This window comes from Cebus imitator, unplaced genomic scaffold (assembly GCF_001604975.1).
Source record: "Cebus imitator isolate Cc_AM_T3 unplaced genomic scaffold, Cebus_imitator-1.0 Scaffold116, whole genome shotgun sequence".
Classification (NCBI taxonomy): Eukaryota; Metazoa; Chordata; class Mammalia; order Primates; family Cebidae; genus Cebus; species Cebus imitator.
In genome coordinates, this window is record NW_016107431.1 from 21,454 (window position 1) to 40,848 (window position 19,395).

At 36.0% G+C, this 19,395-nt stretch overlaps 1 protein-coding gene across 2 annotated transcripts in view; it reads right to left on the bottom strand.

Annotated features, from left to right (window-relative positions):
- Positions 1-9,247: 9,247 nt before the first annotated feature.
- MAP3K7 (mitogen-activated protein kinase kinase kinase 7) overlaps positions 9,248-19,395 on the bottom strand; it is a 75,893-nt gene continuing 65,745 nt past the window's right edge. Inside the window, exons 14-17 of one of the 2 annotated variants that reach the window (XM_017538872.2) lie at positions 19,217-19,322; positions 14,822-14,883; positions 14,010-14,125; positions 9,248-12,291 (exon numbers count right to left, since the gene is read on the bottom strand). In XM_017538872.2, the coding sequence (XP_017394361.1) occupies positions 12,111-12,291; positions 14,010-14,125; positions 14,822-14,883; positions 19,217-19,322 (465 nt within the window). In that variant the 3' untranslated portion in view covers positions 9,248-12,110. The remainder of the gene's footprint in view (positions 12,292-14,009; positions 14,126-14,821; positions 14,884-19,216; positions 19,323-19,395) is intronic. The other variant, XM_017538873.2, reaches the window with a different exon arrangement.

Here is a 19,395-nt window from a genome sequence, read left to right on the forward strand (position 1 = left end):
AATCAGGTGGGCTTTCCTTCTGTTTCAGCCGGCAGATTTTGAGAGTGAAACCCAGAATAACTCTCCAGAAAAGCCTAAGATGAGGCAAGGTTTGAATAAAGTCAAGAGGGATAGAGCTTGGTGGTGAATAAAAGGAGGCTTTTACTGCTTCCCTTAACTTCAGCTGAAAATCTTTCCTGAGGCAACATTGTCAAGCCCATTACTTTGGCTATTTTATAAGTCATCAGAGGGTCTGCGGTGGAAGGTCTCCGTTGTCAGGAGACTAAACAAATGCAATTCCCTAATTAGCTTCTGTATGGAAACTGCATCCAGCCCTGAGCCCAGAGCAATTTATCTTGTATGCAGGACAGTGGTGCAGAGAGAAGGAGTAATGGACCAGCATTGGAAAGGGACAGATTGAGTTTAGGTGTTTAGAAATAACTGCTTTGTCAGATAAATCAGGCAGTGGGACCATCTGATTAACGATCACAGAATAATTATTTGGAGCTTTAAAGGAAGCCTACAAATATTGAGAGAACAAAGAATGAGAAATGGAGGGGCAAGATGAGAAGAAGTTTTCTCACTCTGCATTGTTCCCACCATCTACCTGGGGCCACCCCCATGTAAAAGGGAAGCTGTGTTCACACACAGATGAGTTTCAAAGAGTGTGAAATCTCACTTGAAACTGGCATTAAGATGCATCTTATGCTTAAAAAAATTTTTAATTAAGGTATAATGCATGCAGTAAACTTTGCAAAGTGCACTAATCTTAAGTGTACAGCTCAATTAATTTTTATCTCTAAAATCACCAGCCAGACAAGACATAAAGCATTTCCAGCTCCCCAGAAGAATTCCTTTTGCCTCTTTCCAGTTAATATCTCCCAGAAGTATCCACTGTCCTGAATTATACCCTCATACACCATGCAGTCTTTTGAGTCTGGTTTATTTTGTTCAGTTGTGAGAACAATGTCTGTGAGACTTATCCATGTTATTATGTTTATTAGCATTTATTATTTTTAATTTCTGTGTCATTTTCCATTGTATACCTACACTCAATTTATTCATTTATTCTCTTGCTGATGAACATTTGAATTGTTTCCAATTTTTGGCTATTATAAATGCATTTAAAATAAATGTTTCCAATACATGCTGGAAATATGCTTGGATATTTTATTGACTCTTTGCGGGTGGCCAGGAGGGTTGGAGATTGGAACTTGGAACCAAAGTCTCTAACATAAAGTTTGAATCAATACTACCCTCTGGTGTCCAGCATCCCTCCATATAGCAGAAATAACCATAATCTCTGGACCTTGCACACAGTAAAACAATTTATCTAACCTAGGCAGCCAAAATGTTGACAATTCAATCCTCCATGATGAGTCACAAGCAAGAATAGCACCTTAATACCCAACATTTATTAAACACATTATATCCCAAGCCCGTGCAAAACTCTGCCTGGGTTACCTCATTCATTCTTATTTACAGCTTACAACATAGGCATATTTTTAGCGCTCTCTCTCTCTCTTTTTTTTTTTTTTTAAGATGAGAGGATGTAGAAAAGATCATTCAAAGGCAAAGTACTAAAATAATATAATCTTAAATCCATTAATAATCACAGACTCAAACAGTAACAATTTAAAATAGATGGAGTGGACAGGGTGTGTTAGGACAGGGTTAGTCGTCAAGAAGTCTGTCCCCACATAAGTCAGGACCTGGGCAAACAGCTCTATGGCACGTGTTCCAGTGTAGCTTCCTCTTTGTAGACTGACTAGCTGTGTAAGTGAGTAGTTTGCGGGCTCAGGGATGTCTGCACACCCAAGTTGAATGCTTCAAGAAATTGCCAGTTCTTTGGTTATGCCCCAAGATGACTGAATCAGAATTTTGGACGATGGCTCTCAGGCATCTTGTTTTTAACATGCACCCGAGATGATGCTTATGGGTATCCAGGGTGGATGTGTCTAGGGCCCCCTCTAGCACTGACTTTTGAAGTTCTTCATCATTCTCTCATCTGTCCAATGTGTGGGTGATTGACTTGGCCTTTGAATGCATTGACCAAGATGACTTGATGTAACAATGCCTTAATCACTAACTTTACATAAATCTACTTTCACGTATACTATAACCGTTCAATTCTGTGATGCCTGCTTTTATTTGACAAAAGTCAAGACTCACACAATGCTTAAGAGTTTGGGTCATGTGTTTTGGCTTTTGAAATTTCTCTTTTTAATTTTCAGTGATGGAGATTGGGTGAGGGGAGCATAATTTCCTTTAGAACCTAATTTTTTACTTTCTAAGTTCAAGGCTCATTATGACCTAGTTTTTCCGGGATCAGTAATGATACAGTGTTTACATTTCATAGAATGCCCATGTTGGAGATGAAAACATATGCTCCTTTCCTTGTTGCTGTTCTATTTGGAGGGTATTTTATAAAAGTGTCAAGCTGGTAAGTAACATATCCTCATCCATATTCAAAATTTCCAGGAAGTGATCTACAAATGGCTTCCAGTAATTTAAAGTAACTTAATATACTGTAAGCAAAAACTCCTTTTCTCGTTTGTTTTCTGAAGTGAGAGAAGTATCACCTAAATATTTTATTAATAGGACTCTCCAAAAGCTTACCTGTGTCTCCAGAAAGACCAAGGGCTACTGAAGGATCTTGCCCTTGGTCCAAGGGATTTCAGAGGAGGCGTCTGTCTTCCAGGTGTATCATTAAGGTCAGGAAGCTGTGTCTGGATGGGTTGCAGGGAATGGTCCTCAGCTACTCCAGGCTTCCTTAGCTCCAGTCTGGGGAGCTGGTTAGGGGTCAATCTTGTGCAAGGTGAGGGGAGATGCAAATGGCAGCATTGGAGGAGCTGGTGCTTGAGTGGAAGAGAAAATTGAACAGCCTGGGTTTGGGTTCTGGTCCCAGCACATACTGACTGCACACCCTTGGGCAAGTTGTCTAACCTTTTTGTGCGCGCACTGATTTGTAAAATGTGCATGACGACGATACAGCATCAGCCTCCACAGGGTTGCTGTGTGCACTCCACGGAAATCTGCACGAAGCTGCACGTTCTGTGTCAGCCAGCAGTCACTGTTCTTACTGTATCTGGGGCTGCAGGCCCTGGTTCTCTTTCCTAGGGGACCATATGAGTGTTCAGCCATGACGTTTTGCAATGTACAAGTTGCTCATTTGATCAGTTATGGTTGACACTTGGACTTTTCTTTGCTTGCTTGCTTTCTTTTTTTTTTTTTTTTTTTAGACAGCGTTCTGCTCTGTTGACCAGGCTGGAGTGCAGTTGCACAATCACAACTCATTGCAGCCTTGAACTACTAGCTCAAAGCAATTCTCCCATCTCAGTCTCCCCAGTAGTCATTACGACAGGTACATGCCATCATCAAGTAGTCATTACTACAGGCACATGCCATCATGCCAGGCTAATTTTTCAATTTTTTTTGTAGGAACAGAGTCTTGCTATGTTGTTTAGGCTTGGATAGTCTTCGTAATAAAAAGTCACACAGCAGGAAAGTTGGAGTGGGCACTTCACAGTGGGTTGATAAGCTGAATTGTATGATTTGGATGAATGGATTAGAGTGGGGGCTTGGTGGAATAAAGCCTCTCTAGACAGACTACTCATCTCTCCAACTTGCCTGTGGGTCCCATATTCCACCATTGTGATGTGCGAGAGTGTGCGGCGGCAAGTAGCAGTTGTCCTGATGAAGCCCAACGCTACCTGGCAGAATCCTGGGAGAATAAGATGCACGTGTCCTGTGGGAAAAATGTGCAGCGACATGGGTGCCACGGAGCTGGCTGGAGCCAGTGAGCCAGGAAGGGCAGCCAGGTCTGCGGAGACGTGTCACTCACGGCTGCCGCCCTTCCAGCCCACATGCTCCAGCTTGTAGGTACCTGCTAACCATGTGTCTACGGACGAGAGACCCTCCAGCAGGTCCTTCCAACACTCCTCGGACCCGAAGGATTCTTTTTTCTCTCTCACACTCAGCCTATCTCTTCTAAATTTCAGCTTAGCCAAACCTCTCCAGTATTTAAACATAGATTGAATCTGAATGTCTTGGGACTGGGTCTGTGCTATAGTTACCTCCGTTCCTACTGCTTGCCACTCCCAGCTTCACTTTTCAATTCCTGCAGATCCCTCTGGGAACTTAACTGGGCTGCCTTTGGGAAGATATGAGTTTTTCCTGGGAACCTTCCCTGCTGCCCCAGGAATCTAGTGTTTCTTTGGACTTCTGCAGCCTCCTGCATTTTCCATCCGTGCTTCCCACATCGGTGTTTCTTTAAACCATTTATTAGAAAATAGTTATAGATAAGAGAAGCTACAAAACAGGTGCAGAGAGTTATACCCAGCTTCCGCGTATGGTAATATTTTACATAACTGTAGTGCGTTATGAAAACCAGGAGCTTGGCATTGGCACAATATGCTTAACTACTAGATTTTGATGCACAAATAAGTTGATTTGTTCAGTATTTGTTTAGACTTGTTTTTTTTTTTTTTAATTTTATTTCTTTTTTTTTTTTTTTTTTTTTTTTTTTTTTTTTGCCATTGACCTACTGGTTTTTCCCCTACTAAGTTGCTGCCTCTTTTCTGGCACTAGATGATGCCTTAAGCCCAGGTTTGCCACCCACCCAAATGGGGGCGGAGAAGTACCCAAAGGGGTATCTGGGTAGTGTGGGAGACTGGCCAGGGTTCACACCCAGGGCGTCTGTGGAATGAACTTCATATAGCCTGATACTGCTGAAAAGCCACTCTTATTTGGTGTTTCCTTTGGCTGAGCTACAGAGCTGCCATGGCTGGGGACGGTAGGTAGTCTTACCTCTTGCCTTTGTCTCTGATGACCTGAGGGGTATTTTTCCCTGCAGCCACTCTTGATGCTTCCCATGGGTTGAGGCAGGAACAGGTCTCCTGACAGATAACTCAAGATAGTAGAGAAGCTGGTTGTTAATCTTGATCTCTTTTTCCAGTGTAGGAACTGTGAGCTGGGGACCGAAATGCCATTGTGGACATGAAGGTCCAATTCTCTGACTACTTGGAGTCTTTTCACTTCTCTATGGTTCTAGAGACTATCTCTTCTTTATACTTGAATTCTAGAATATTGCTGGTGATAATCTCGGCACTATATGATTGTCTTTTTTTGTGTGTGTGTGGGAGGGCTGGGGATAGTGGGGAGTAAAACAAGCTTGCTTTCATGCTGACATTTTGGAAACAGAAGTCTTGGTGGTTCTCAAATTTGTGCAACAGAAACCACTTGGGGAATTGAAGTTATATCCCTGGTCCTATACCATCATTGTGAAAGCACACATTCCTTAGAATGTATACTTTCTCCCATCAAATTCTGGGAGCAGGATTTCTCCCATCGTATCCATGGAAATACCTTTAGAATCCCCTTCTTTCAGATCCACCCTTATCTGGAGGAATCTAGGTTGGGGCCAATAGTGAGATGGGAAGTTCCATCTCTTGCAGGACAAATGCAAAGGCTTTAATTGTGCCCATGACAAAGGGCCTGGGTACCTGGCCCACTAAGCTGTCCTGTGGAGTTCCCCATGCCAATAAAGCTTGGTCAGAGTGTTGTTAAGACTTCCCCACCACTTGGTTTTTATTTTTACTGCACAGAAAACAGTAAGAAGGGAAATAATTTTTAAAAGGGGAAAATCACCACGATGCCAATACCTGAAGACGTTAAGCACTTCACTTTTTAATTTTCTCTCATAGTCTTTTGTAATTATTCCATTTATATATTTTTATATATATTATTTATACATATTATTTCATTTATACTTTAAGCACCAAATAGGTCTCTCTCTCTTCCCTTTTATTAACAAGAAAATACACTCCAAGTTCTACACTAATTAAAAATGAGAGTTTTGTAGGCCTTAAGGCTTAGAAGATCTGTGTTTGAATTGGAGTCCATAATTTACTACATGGGCAAACTTTCCAACTCCTCTGTGCTTCAGCTTACTTTTAGAGCAAAGGTAAACAAATGCCCGAAACATAATATACACTTAGTAAATGTTAGTTTCTTTCTCTTTGTAATGACATCTCTATTTGTTAACCGTTTTTTTTCCTTGTAAGTTTTTTCTTTTCATAATGGACTTCCTACCAAAGTTTCTTTTCTAAGGTACACTGTCTGATACTGAATATTTAAATTATTTCAAGTCTAGTTTCCAGTTAAGGTGTTCCAATTTAAAACACATTTTGAAGTTTTATATTATTTTTCCAAGCTCTATCAATTATAAATACATGAAAATCTCCACATGCGTATCTACCATATCGATCAGAGTTTTACATTCATGAAGATGCAAGTTACTTGTGCATTTTAGTGAGGCCAGGTTTTCTTGTTCCCCTTTTACTGTGGAGAGTGGGGAAGGAGGAAGTGGTGGAGGCAGTGGCCTCCTTTCTTTCCCAAGGGAGTGTGACAGAGGCTATTCTTGTCCCCTATATCCTTTCAGTCCTCCACCTGTAACTGAACTTTTATGTGATCTCCTAAGCGAAGCATCTCCATAATCTCCACTATGGAGATGTTTCCCAGCCTCTCTGCAGCTAGGAGTGGCCATGTGACTACATTCTGTTTAAAACATATGAGTATAAATGATGTGCACCTTTACAGCTCTTGCCCTTTACCTCTTCCCTTTGGCTACAATGCAGATGTGTAGAATTATACTACTTTAGCTTTTTATATGAGAAAAAAAGAACTGCTAACCTGTTTCAGCCATTATTTTGGGTAGCCAAACCTTACATCCTAGTGAATATACGGAGATAGTGGACATGGTCTGGGGCACTGAGGTTAAGAAATTTTCTGATATGGATAAAAAAGAAAGTATAATGGGAAGAAATGTTCGGTGTAGGCCAAGGAAATCTATGCTACTTCCTCAATCATCCTAAACATAAAACATGGAACTATTAACGGGAACACAGAATTATGTAGTCAGATTTCAGTTTTACTAAGAATGTACCAATAGTATAATGGTCCCAAGGTACAGAAGATCTGCTTTGTAAGCATGTAATTCATTGATTTCATATGCAGCTCAGATAATATTCTCATGGTACATGCAAAAGGAACACGAGTGGTACCAATTTTTGTAAGTAAGATGTTTATCACGCTTTAGATGGATATTTAGTTAAGGACCTTTGTAGGAAGCTGATTAAAAGCCAAAGGGTTCTAGAGCATGTGATGAGGGAATACCACCATTAATTCTACAAAGTTACACTCATTTTTGGTTTCTTCAGTCTAATTTGAATTTAGTAAAATGAGCCAATCAGTGATTAATCATTCCAGTAATAACTAAAGAGGGGGAATCCACAAATAGAAACACGCAGTAAGTCTGAACATTTTGTAAGTTACTTTTGCTTTTCAGATAAATATACGGCATGTACTGAGTAATTTCTGGTGCTTTCAAAGCGATGATCCTGCTGCTTTATGGCATTGATAAGACATCATTAGCCATTAAAGATAAAGGAATGCCGTTCATGACTTGGAAATTTGAAAGTACCATGACACTCAAAGAGTTAAAATAGCCATTCATTTCTCAGAAAAGCTTTATTGAAAACTGGCCTTATGTATTTTGGAAGGCTCAAGTTATGCATAACACAGAAGCTACTGATTTAAAGGCTGCCTAACTGATATGAAGGGCAAGTCATTTAAACTGAAGTTCCATTTGGGTGGAACTGCATGGCAGGGGGTGTTGGAACCTCCAACAGCAGTGTCTAGTCATGGATGGAAAAGAAGCACAGGGCCTGGTGTTAAGCGTTACATGATCTGCCAATGCAAATATTATTTCTATGTGGACTACCGTATCAGGAAGGACCACTGACAACATCTGTATGAAACACTATGTCAAACATTTTTACAAAGACTGTTTCACTGCTACTGAAAACATGGTTTTGCAAATTGTTCTGTGGAGTAACAACCAAGCTAGTATTTTTTAGGATTTTGAGCAAGCAGAAAACAGCTTTAACTTAAACAAAAAAAGGAACAACAGAAAACTTACAATTCTTCTCAAAGAAATTACAATAACTGTTCAGCTGGGGGAAAAAGGCTTAAGAAGTAAAGTGTACATATTGTAGTATTTCATTTACGTAAAATTCTAGAAAATACAAACTAATCCAGATTGATAGAAAGCAGATCAGTGGTTGTCTGGGGCCTGGGGTGAGGGTAGGGCTCAACTGCAAGGGGCAGGAGGGTACTTTTTGGGGTGGTAGACATTTAGGATGTGGACTGCTGGGGTGGTTTCACAAGTGAAAACATAAGTCGAACTCTATAAGCAGCACACCCTTACTTAAATGCTCACCAAATTCTGAGGTGATTTAGCTTTCACACTGACTTATGTGACAGGTAGGATATTTGCATTTTTAAAAATTAGATGCAGTTTATCATATATGAATTATACCCCAGTTTAAAACTATGCAGATCTCTTACCTGCTAAATGAGTCAATGTGAAAGCCAAATCACTTCAGAATTTGGAAAGCATTTAAAATTACAGTACGGCAAAGTTGTTTATATCATAGACTTGGGTTTTAAAAGACGTGGGGGAGGGTCTTGATGTTGGCTTTGTTGCTACCCTGTGTCTTCTAGTTATAAGTTATCTGGTTCTCTTCATTGTTTGCTACTCAATCTAAGGTTTTTCCTATGCTCTTATTTGTATCATGGGTTAATAGTGGCCACAGAGTCCCCATTCATGAGATTCTGCCTGAAACGGATAATGATGGAAAAGCAGACTCAGGCACAAGTCTTAACTTCCAGGAGCCTATTTTCCCATCAGTAAGATGGGAATATCATCTAACTAGTGTGTGACTGAAATGGACATGAAACTTGGTATTGGTAACAGCAGAACAGTTTATAATATATGATAAATATTTACGAAACGAATGAGCAAATGAATGGATGGATTTACTAAAATGAAGGTAGAGTTTGTAAGAATGTATGCATATGTTTAGGTTGGGAAGCCAACTGGTTGATAAAGGAATGAAATACCTAATTTAACTTAAAAACACTCTAAGAAATCAGTTTTCTGATGAGAAGAATCACTTAGCGATATATGACATGCTGTGATTCATACAAATTAACTCATGAAATTGTGAAGAGCTCCATTTAACACAAAATTTTGAAATGCAAGAGATGATATGTTAACTGGCCAATTACTCAGCCTCTTAAAAATCGTGATTATGGTACAAAAGTGACATTTCAGTTTTTACTAGTTTCTATGTAAGGTAAACACGGTGCCAAAGCAGAACACCTCACAGCTCATTTGCTGATACAAGTCATTCACCACTTTTACGTACTAGTTTAGAATAATAATCTGAATTTTATTAAAAACAAAAATCTAAAAAGCTTCCTTCAAATTACAAGTATGCACAAGAATTTCTGCATTACATCATTTGACATAAAATGTTCTCAATGACATAAGTAGAACTAGAACTTACTACCATTTGAAGACAGGAGTTGAGCGCTGAAAACCACACACATTTACAGAAAGAAACAAAAATTTCACAGGGAAGACCTGTGATCTCTGGCTACAGGAACTGAAATTAGGAACGTGAAAGAAACTTGGAGAGAAGACATTCAATACTCTAAAATACTTCAGCAAAAATAGTCAAACATTTGTAAACAACTTTTAACAAATCTTTATATGCTGTGTTGCTATATGGTAAATATTCTTAACTGATTTTTATTTAACTCAAAAAGTGATTTTTATTGCTCATGAATACTTCCCTCTAGATTAGATAAAAGCTTGCTTTCTTTCCCTGGAGGCAAGAGTAAAATGTAATTAGGGCTTACTCAATGATAGTTTTTGAATTTCTTAGTCTGGGGCATTCTAGCCACTTACTTGCCTGTTTGCAATTTCTACCCAAAAAATGAAGGTCAGAATAAACTGTAAAACCAGAACTAATAAGTATGGCTCCTTGTTAACGTTTTTATTTGTATGTTTGATGGTTGAGGACACTGATGAAACTGGCTGTGGATTTTAGGACTTAAAAGTATGAAATTGACAACACAACTACTTAAAAACAGAGTAAGGCTAAACGGTACTCAATGTCTAGGGCAACTACAGTACTGAAAATCCCAAAGAACTTATTGTAAACAAACAAGCAAGCAACTGTTCAACAGCCTCTTGCATTTGGTACCATGACTAAAATCTACTATTTTCTTCCATTTACCTATTTGGATATTTTATGAAATGACTACATGTAAAAACTATAATAAAATTTCCCTTTAAGTGTGTTATGATACAGTAAAACACATCAATGACTAGAAATAAAGTCTGAAATCTTGAATGCTAAATCCTAATGGAAACATCAAGCCTTAGCATTCACGCTTGGATATCTCGTGTTCCGAGATAAAAGGCCTCTTTAAAGTGACTAGGTCCCTTTCAGTGGAGTGACAGATGTATATACAAGCAGCAATGCTATGGATGAGTCATGCTTTATCTTAGTTTACAGTTATTATGCTGAACCCAGTATCAGTTTCAGCTAGGTAATCAAATTATTTGGAAACAATAATCCTTTTATTTAAATTAAATGATGGAAGACATTTATTTCCAGGAAGCTTTCTAAAATAGATTTTGAAGAAGCTAAAAATAACAGTTTAGTACAAATTGTCCTTCACCTGTATTGCTTGTATACACAAGGAATTCATTATAAAATTCAGTGGTGGGAGGAAAAAATAATGGAAGAAAAAGTTACTTGCTTTAGCATTTTTGAGAATAGTTTTGATAACTTCTTTGATCAACTTGCTTATCTGAAATAGAGCAAAAACTACAATACAGTCATGATAGAATTCTAATAATCACAGCAATTAATGCTTTCATTTTGAACTTTTTCTTCAGAAAACATTAATGCTATAAAAATCAGATTGATGACATCCTTATTTAAAAGACGCCACGTACTGGTATCAAAATGTGACTTATTTTAACACCAACTAAAAAAACAATTTGTATAGTCATATTGTTATTACTTTTAAGTTATTCTGATGGTTTTGGTAGCAAAGTTACTATTAACAATATAAATACTCTCTTTATAGGTGTTGAAATTCTTTCAAAAGTGTTGAAAGGCTGCAGGCATTCTAGAATGGGATTGTAAGGAAAATCAAATATTCTAATATCCAAGATAATTAGGATACTTGTTGAATTTATATTTACTTCTTCTTTAACGTCCTTCTTATTTGCCTGGTTTATTCCTCATTTGGTATGATAAAAGAAATCTAAGCCCAAGCCTTTTTAAGCTAGAGCAATTATTTTCATTTTCCATTATTTTTCTTTTTTTTTTTTTTTTTCAAATACATGAGACAACAATCCAAGAATCATTGTAGTAAGAAATGATCATTTAAGCTCAATCATGTTCTTTTGCCTTTTAATTTCATTGAAGAGGTTAGTATTAGAGTCATAAAAGCTTTACAGTTTCAACACACATACACACAGTCACAGAATTAAAAATCTTTACTTCTTAAAAAAAAAAAAAACTTCCATTTTGTTTAATGTATCATCATAATCAAATTTTAGTCTAACAAAATCTGGTAAAACTGCTTTCATTAAGTAGAGCAGCTGCCACTTACCTCTACATATTTTACGGATGGAACTAAGTTCAGTACTGATCCAAGGATGCTGGCATCATAGCCCTTACACTGAACTATCCCTAAAGGTTCCATATTTCTGTAATATACCACCAATCACTCTAAATTTATAATACCCTGTCTTTAACTTGGTATATACCATCTTTTGGGAAAAAGTTATCAATATTTTGAGATGAGATACAAGAATAAAGTCATTCTTGAGGTCCACATCTAATATGAAAAAATGGACGATGTTTGCACATAGCAGCTAGTTTGATACCTCCTGTTCTGTTAGGCTAGACTTCACACAATGAGCATGCATATACAGCCACAGTTCACTGCATCTGTTTTGAAGCTGAGGAGTGCTGCTCATTCAAGTCACAGATGCTACCATGTTATGCAATGAGACAGTAAAATTGTATGTCCACCATAAGAAAAGGAAAATAAACAATGAAACAAATGCAGCAAATATAGGCAGTTGGCATTCAAAACACGCCCAAAAGCTAACACTCATGAACTGTCATTATAAGGGTTTTCCTTTCCTTAAAAAAAGTCTTTCTTTGCGTATTTCAAAATTTAGCAGTCCCAGAGAATCATGAAGTGCCTTGTCGTTTCTGCTGCTGACTTCTGATGACCTCTAGTTGTTTTTTACATTGCTGGTAGTAAGTAGAAAGGCTTTTGTTTTCATCTAAAAGCTTTTTATGTTCCTGTACCAGGCGAGATGTATTTTGCTGGTCCTTTTCATCCTGGTCCAGTTCTGCAACTAGTTCTTGCCTACAAACAAATACCACATAATATTACACATGATGGAAAAATTCATACCTTACTAGCTGATGATGGAAGCTCAATTAATGAGAATTTTTATTCTGGGTCTATCATTTTGCATCTTAGCTACACTTCTCAAATATAATTATGGGCTGGAGTGAAACTTTCATGTACTTCTAGTGTAACTATACAAATATCATAATCCTTCTATTAAGTAACTGTACTTGGATAATTAGTGAAGTAGATAAAATAGTAAAGTAAAAGTTTCAGAAAATTTCATTTTCTATTCTCTTTTTTGTGTAGGAAGGAAGGAAAAAGGCTGGGAAAGGTTCTATCTGACTATGGGAAAATAACATGAAGTTTTTATCATTCACATTCTACTTTTATACTCATTCACGTTCTGAAGTCACAATCCTATTTAACTCTGGTAGAGAGTGGTAAGCTAATAGAACATTTGCAAGCTAATTAAAATAAATGCTATCCAATTTAAAGCTTTTTCCCATTGTAAAGCAGTGGGGAAAAATAAAAAGTACCACTTATTTTAAACCACTTACATTTGCAAGCATTTTCAGAAAAGACCCTCAGTCTTTTACAGTCTGATAAGCTTTTTAAAGTCCCTTTTATTTGGGAACTAGTAAGTATTCCCTAAAAAGATGCATCTTTAGGCATCTCCTAAAGTGAGGTTACTGGATATAAATGAATAATAAAAAGTCCTCAAGCAAAATAACTACCTAATACTATTTCTTAAAGTATTTAAAATTGGTTAAAACTGTCATAGTTTTCACAGCCAACACCCTATCCACCATTTGTTTTTTCCAGCATAGAATTCTTCTTTCAAATGATTAAAGTATGGCAAAAGTATAGGTTAAATATGTGAAATAAGAAATCAAACTTTTTCAACATAATGTGCCAGCAGTTCCATAATTACTTCTACAGTTTCCTATTTAGGCTTACCTTTCAAATACCAGGTTGGTTTCATTTAAATCACTATATCAATAAATTGTGATAAAACAATTTTTTCTCTTTTGGCTTCGAAGTCCATACAGAAAATTTTTCACAAATTACTTCAGAAAAAAACCAGCTTTCATTTATTTAGATTAAAATTAATGAAGGGAATCCTGTTATCATACATATGTAAAGTTACCATAATTTTTTTTTGTAACACTTCATTTTAGTTACCACCAATAAATCAGTTTCTTAAGTGTAAAATTTCATGAAGGTCATGCTTAAGAAAACTGAAGATTCATACAAATTTAAGAACTGTGAATATAGTAGTAAGGAAATTAGACGGGATTTCTTTAAAAAGGGAGGAAGGCAGTTTCTATAACTCCTCAGAAAAACACTCAGTTATGAAATACAGTCTTTTAATAAGTAATCCTACTCCTAAACATACACCTGGAAAAAATGTACAAAAATGTTTCTAAGAGAAGGCACAACTGAACATTAGTAAATCATTTTATCTATGTGCAAGAAAACAAATCTTTATAGCAATAAATCTAAACAGCTCTGAGAACAATAGCACTAATATGATATAGTCAAAAGAATTGAGTTTTCCGTAAAAAATTTTTAGTAAAAGGGTGCCTAAAGCTTAAACAAGTTGAAAGTATATTTAATGACTAATTCTAAAAACTATAATGTTTTCATGGCTTCAAACAATATTGTACCTTATCATATTTTAAACTCCAAATACTAATGTATTTTTATTTTTATTCATAAAAATAACTTACTTTCTCTGTAATAACAATGCAATTTCTGTTTGAACTTTCATATATTCTTGTGCCATTTTACAATGCTGTTCAAACACTGCCATAGATTCTTTGGAGTTTGGGCACGGTGCTAGAGGCTGAAAATAATCAGGAATGTTAAAACATAATTAAATCAAATTTCAATATCCAGCGGAGAGTTAAGACAGAGACTGTGATATATTTTTACAGCACTAAAGCAATGATCTTTAAAAATAAGTGTTAAACCATGCCCTAGAAAATCTCAGTGTCCTTTTGTCAGAGTTAACTCAGCATTTAAATTTACTCTTGCTGTTTTAACACTTTCATTGTTACAGAGAACCATGATTGTTGAAGTTGTAGTCTCTGGTATGACATTTCAGGTTGCAAACAGGATCAAACTAAAAGATGTTTGTGGCCCTCATAGTCATGAGAAGACACTGAAGTATATTATTTACATGTTCAGTCACTATGAACATGAGAATGTATCAAAAAATGTATTAAATAGAAAAAAGCTTATGAGTTTTGTTTTGATGCACTAAAATTAAAGAGTGAAATGTAATGCTTAGCAGTACTGAAGAAAGATACTGGAGTATTTTTCTTAATGACTGTCGAGATAAGAATATGATTCTGCCAATTTAAAGTTTGATTAACTTAACCAAAAGAATTATTTTGATTTGATTCTAAAAAGTTTAAGGAGGCCAACTAAAAGGATAAATAAAGGACTATACCATGATGGGTAGCAACACAACTGTCAGCTTCAAAGACAAACTCTATGAAGAAAAAAGTCAACTGTCAATGAGAAAGTACTCCTTTACCTGTAGTTGGTGATCCAGTGTGAGATAAGCCATTGGGATGGAGTTATCTGATCCATTGGTATCTAGAATTAAAGCATATATTTTATTCATTTTCTGTCACAAATAATTAAAATGAACAGCAAGAATGAATGAATGAAATGCTTTTTTCCCCTAAAGTAAATAACATGTAAATTAAAAGTTATGGCTACTGGTAATGGAAGAGTCTATTTCTGAATTCTAAAGGTTAAAAAAAAGACATTCAGTTATCAGATATTAGAACGTAATCATATTCTTGTACCTATAATTTAAGTTGGCTATAAACTGAATAGAACACAATATATTAAAATTTCTAAGCTCTTGGTTAATTAAAAACAAAAACAGTGATATGAGACCTTTATATTTTAAATTCAGTCATAATTGACCCTATTTAATCAAACCCCACATCTCTTTTATCATGCTAAGTTTTTTTATATAAGGCTATGTCAACTCTGTTAACATCGGTGCTCCTTAACAGGGAAAGGGAGAAAGCGGAGACAAATTCTCTTTCAGTGGATCATTTTCAATTTACACAGATTCTAATGTGACCCCCACCACCCATCCTGCCCTTCCCAGTAACGATCACTGCAGAAAATGAGATGCTGCTGATGAGACTGTATTACAAATATGAACAGTAAGGAACCAAAAAAGACACTGAGACCTGTGGCTCAATGTCATGTCAAAAACAGTTAAGTTGATTAACTCAGCCAGTCAATTTTATAAAATTATTTGAATAGAATGATTTTGTTTCTATTTCAAAAGAGGTAAAATTACCGTACAACTTGACTGAGATATGCATGGGTTAGTCTCTTCCTAACATTAATGTTTATGTAAAACAGTTCCAGTAGTAAGCAGATTAACTCTGAAGTAATATTGACTTTTCTACTTCAGAAATAGTTGCTTTCCTGTTGTTAGTAGAGAAAAAAACGAGTTAAATGAGTGAGCTGTTCAGCCTTTTTCTGAAAAATAACTCCTTGAAGGAGTGGTGTGGATAAAGGCAAGTAAGGATGACAGCAGATGCACTGTATGCAATCCAAAAAAACTCAAGACTGTTTGCTGGCTCAGTAATCTTCTAATTTATTGTTAACTGTTATACCAGATTTTTTTTTAAGCCATTGAGAATGTGCTTGCAAGAAACTTCAAAAGCTAATTAGCAAAATCAGACCAAATGAGACAATGCAGGTGAGGAATACCATGCAATGTTGGCGTCTATTAAGCACTCAACCAGTGATGGTGGTTATCATTATTATTCATACTAAATGGAGAATTAGAAAGGACAATTAAAAATAGTATGCATTTAATATTGAAAAAGTAATGTTTATTAAATATTAGAATGGAATACAGAAAAACAGTAGAGACTTAAGGCACTTACCCTTAAGGCTCATACACATTACCAACATAAATGTGTGTTTTTCTGAAGTGGCTAAACAAGAAATATACTTAATTTGTTATTTCTCTGACCAACTCTCCTCCCACCCCAACAGTAGTTTCAAACTATGCTCCCACATAAATACTGCTTTCTACAAAACTAAGATTGATTAAAAATGATTGATTTCCTTGAAAAATTTAAGTGTTTTGAAAGTTTCCTTGATTGAAGGCTTCCATTCCTATTATTCTTTCTTAAATCACTGGTATTTTATATATCTCATTATATCAGCACCATGTAGGTGATATGTATTTTAGAATTAAGTATAATACATTAATGTTGCGTGGTATTCTGGGAGTGGAAAAAAAGTCTAAGGACTGTGTTATTCAAATAATTAAAGCCCTTCTATGGTGAGGGACTTAAGGTCCTTCATTGAATTTCATCTCCTCTCTAAAACAAAGAAAGTGGGATTTCACTTTCTCACTTTTAAACTAAATTGAAATTGAACTTCCAGTCTCTACTAGCAATACTTGGTCACAAAATCGGAAGATTATTTAATGAAAGTTTTTTTTTTTTTAATATGTTTGTTTCAGTTGCTAATCAAATCTAACTGCTTCTCCTGAATGTCAAGACTCATGTCTGGTTAAATTTGGCAAACACTCTTTTCTGGCCCCTAAACACAACACTTGTTACTATCTCATATTCTTTGAGTATGCATTCCCTTCAGGAAAATGTTGCCTTCTTTCTGCTTATGACTAAAGAACACGTGTCATCAGTTTATGAAAAGGTCAGACACCATGCCGGGTCTTGTTTAATTGATTTCTCTTGTAACTATCAAAACACTCAGCTTGTACTGTAAACTTAGTAATTTATTATATAGTATAAATTTATTTTTAATGTGTCAGTATTATGACCCTAACCAGACTGCAAGGAATGAGCCATGCTTTATACTTTACATTAATACATCTTTGCAAAGTACTAAGCAGAGGTAAAAACTCTTTACTGAGTTTCCCCCTCTGTGGCTCCCTCTGCTGGGTCTAGGTATCTCTCTCTCACTAGATCCTCTCAGTTTGTGGGTCTCTGTAAATACCCCATAATATTATAAATAGAAACTGAAGAGCACTCATTATCTGCTATGATTATTAAATTGTTATGTGCTTAGCTTTCTCTGAAAATACACAAAAACCTCAGCTTTCTTTGAAAATATACAAAAACTTCTCAAATTAAAAAAAAATTAATTAGGTTGCTTTAATTTATGTTTACACTCTTAATTTTTTCCTTGGTCAGTGGGCCTTCAAGGAAAAAGACTTTATTTATCTGCTCCCTAATTTACTGTATTAGCTTCCTTATCAATATTTTTCTTAGAAACACTGCAAAGCTGAATTAATTACAAACTTAAACCAGAGCCTCCACTTTAAAAATGTATTCGAAATTATAGCCACACAGTTGCAATATATTTCAATGCAAAGACAAAATTCAGCTGATATTGCAAACTATTTCTAGCAATTGGTATTTTGTGGTATTTTTAGGTACAGAAAAAGAAAGCAATGGGACAGGAGTTGGAAGGCAGAAGCAACACTTGAAGTAAAAATGTAGCAGTTATGTGAGAGAGGCTTAAACATCTTTTATTTTACACCCATGAAGTCACAATCTGCCACCCTGTTGAATGGCACATATAGATTGGTGTAGACTGAAGACAGGAGGTTCTGCAAAGTTGAGTACCAGACCTGGACAAATGCCATAATGTCAGGGAGAGTACTCCCTTGCCAGGGGCTTCAGGAATCAAAAAGAGCTCTTATCACCTGAATGTTAATGATGAAATCTGGCAAGAGCATTTCCCTGTCTACCACAGGGAGGAGAATGTCTATAATGAATTCTATACTTGTGCTCAGTAGTGGTGAATGCTCTGGACAGTCCTAGGTTGGGCTGTGCTAGGGGTGAAACAGAAGTTTTTGCCACCACTAAATTTAAACTTACTAAAACCAGAGAGTACACCCTTGCTAAACATAGTTCTATCTTACATGACACAGAGAAAAACTACCCAGTTAATTTTTTAAATTAAATTATAAACTTGACCAAACCACATCAGATAACTATAAATACTTGAGTTGTATTTCAGTTTGTAAAGACAGAAAGCTGGCATTTTAACTTCAATCTAATTGTTACTATTAATAACAGGGTCAATCTTATATAATACCAAATGCTTTAATTTTCCAAGGGCTAAGAGATCATCTTTCCCTTTATGACTTAATAAAATATAAATAAAAAATTTCGTGAGTCCACTTAAAAGCATTTATCAAGATATTCTCCTAATGTTAGGGAAAAGTTTCTTCTACTATGGCACATCATTTCTTGTTTGCCCATAATGAAATGATTCCATCACTACCTTTAGGCAGGTGGACATTAATACTAATATTGTGGCCAGTTAGTTATCCATGTTAGGGAGCTTTAATAACTCTTTAATAATAATAGCTTCTAAAGGTCTAATAGAATATTTGTATAACCAAAGATGGTGTCTCTTATCAGTTAAAAACAATTCAAACAGTCAATGATCAGAATTTTTTTCTCCTTAAGGTACATGATATCTTGTGTCCTTAAAACAAGAAGTTGAGATGAAGACGATAAGGATGAAGATGATTTTTACCATTCTCCAATTTTGGTTATTGATAAAATAATGACTTTACTACCTTCATCTAGTAGGATGAATCTAGTAGGAAAATCACAGGCTGAAGTATCAAGAATTCAATATGCTTCCCAACTGGGAAAAACCCCCAAACAGACGATATTTAAAATACATATGTAGTATCTAGATTAAAAAAAAAAAAAAAAAGAAGGCAAGGCAGTCTCTGTCTCTGTATTCAAAACAATATTTTGACATGTATTGCTAAATAGTTTGTTAATATGAAAATCTAAACAGTATAATGCATGACTCTGTAAAGATTAGAGTAATGACATGGCCAAATGAACATAATTGATTCCATTTCATAAATATAATGAGGAAACGGACTGGTCACCTGTGGAATCATCAGGGGTCCATGGATGATTTCTAGCAGGCTTTTCTGAGGTTGGTCCTGAGGTAGTGATCATTCTGACACTGGGACTGGATGACCTACTGCTCACCTACAGGAAGAAGTGACAGGAGAAACAAAACGTGATTTTTTTGGTTAAAAAAGATGACAGGAGAACGTTTCCA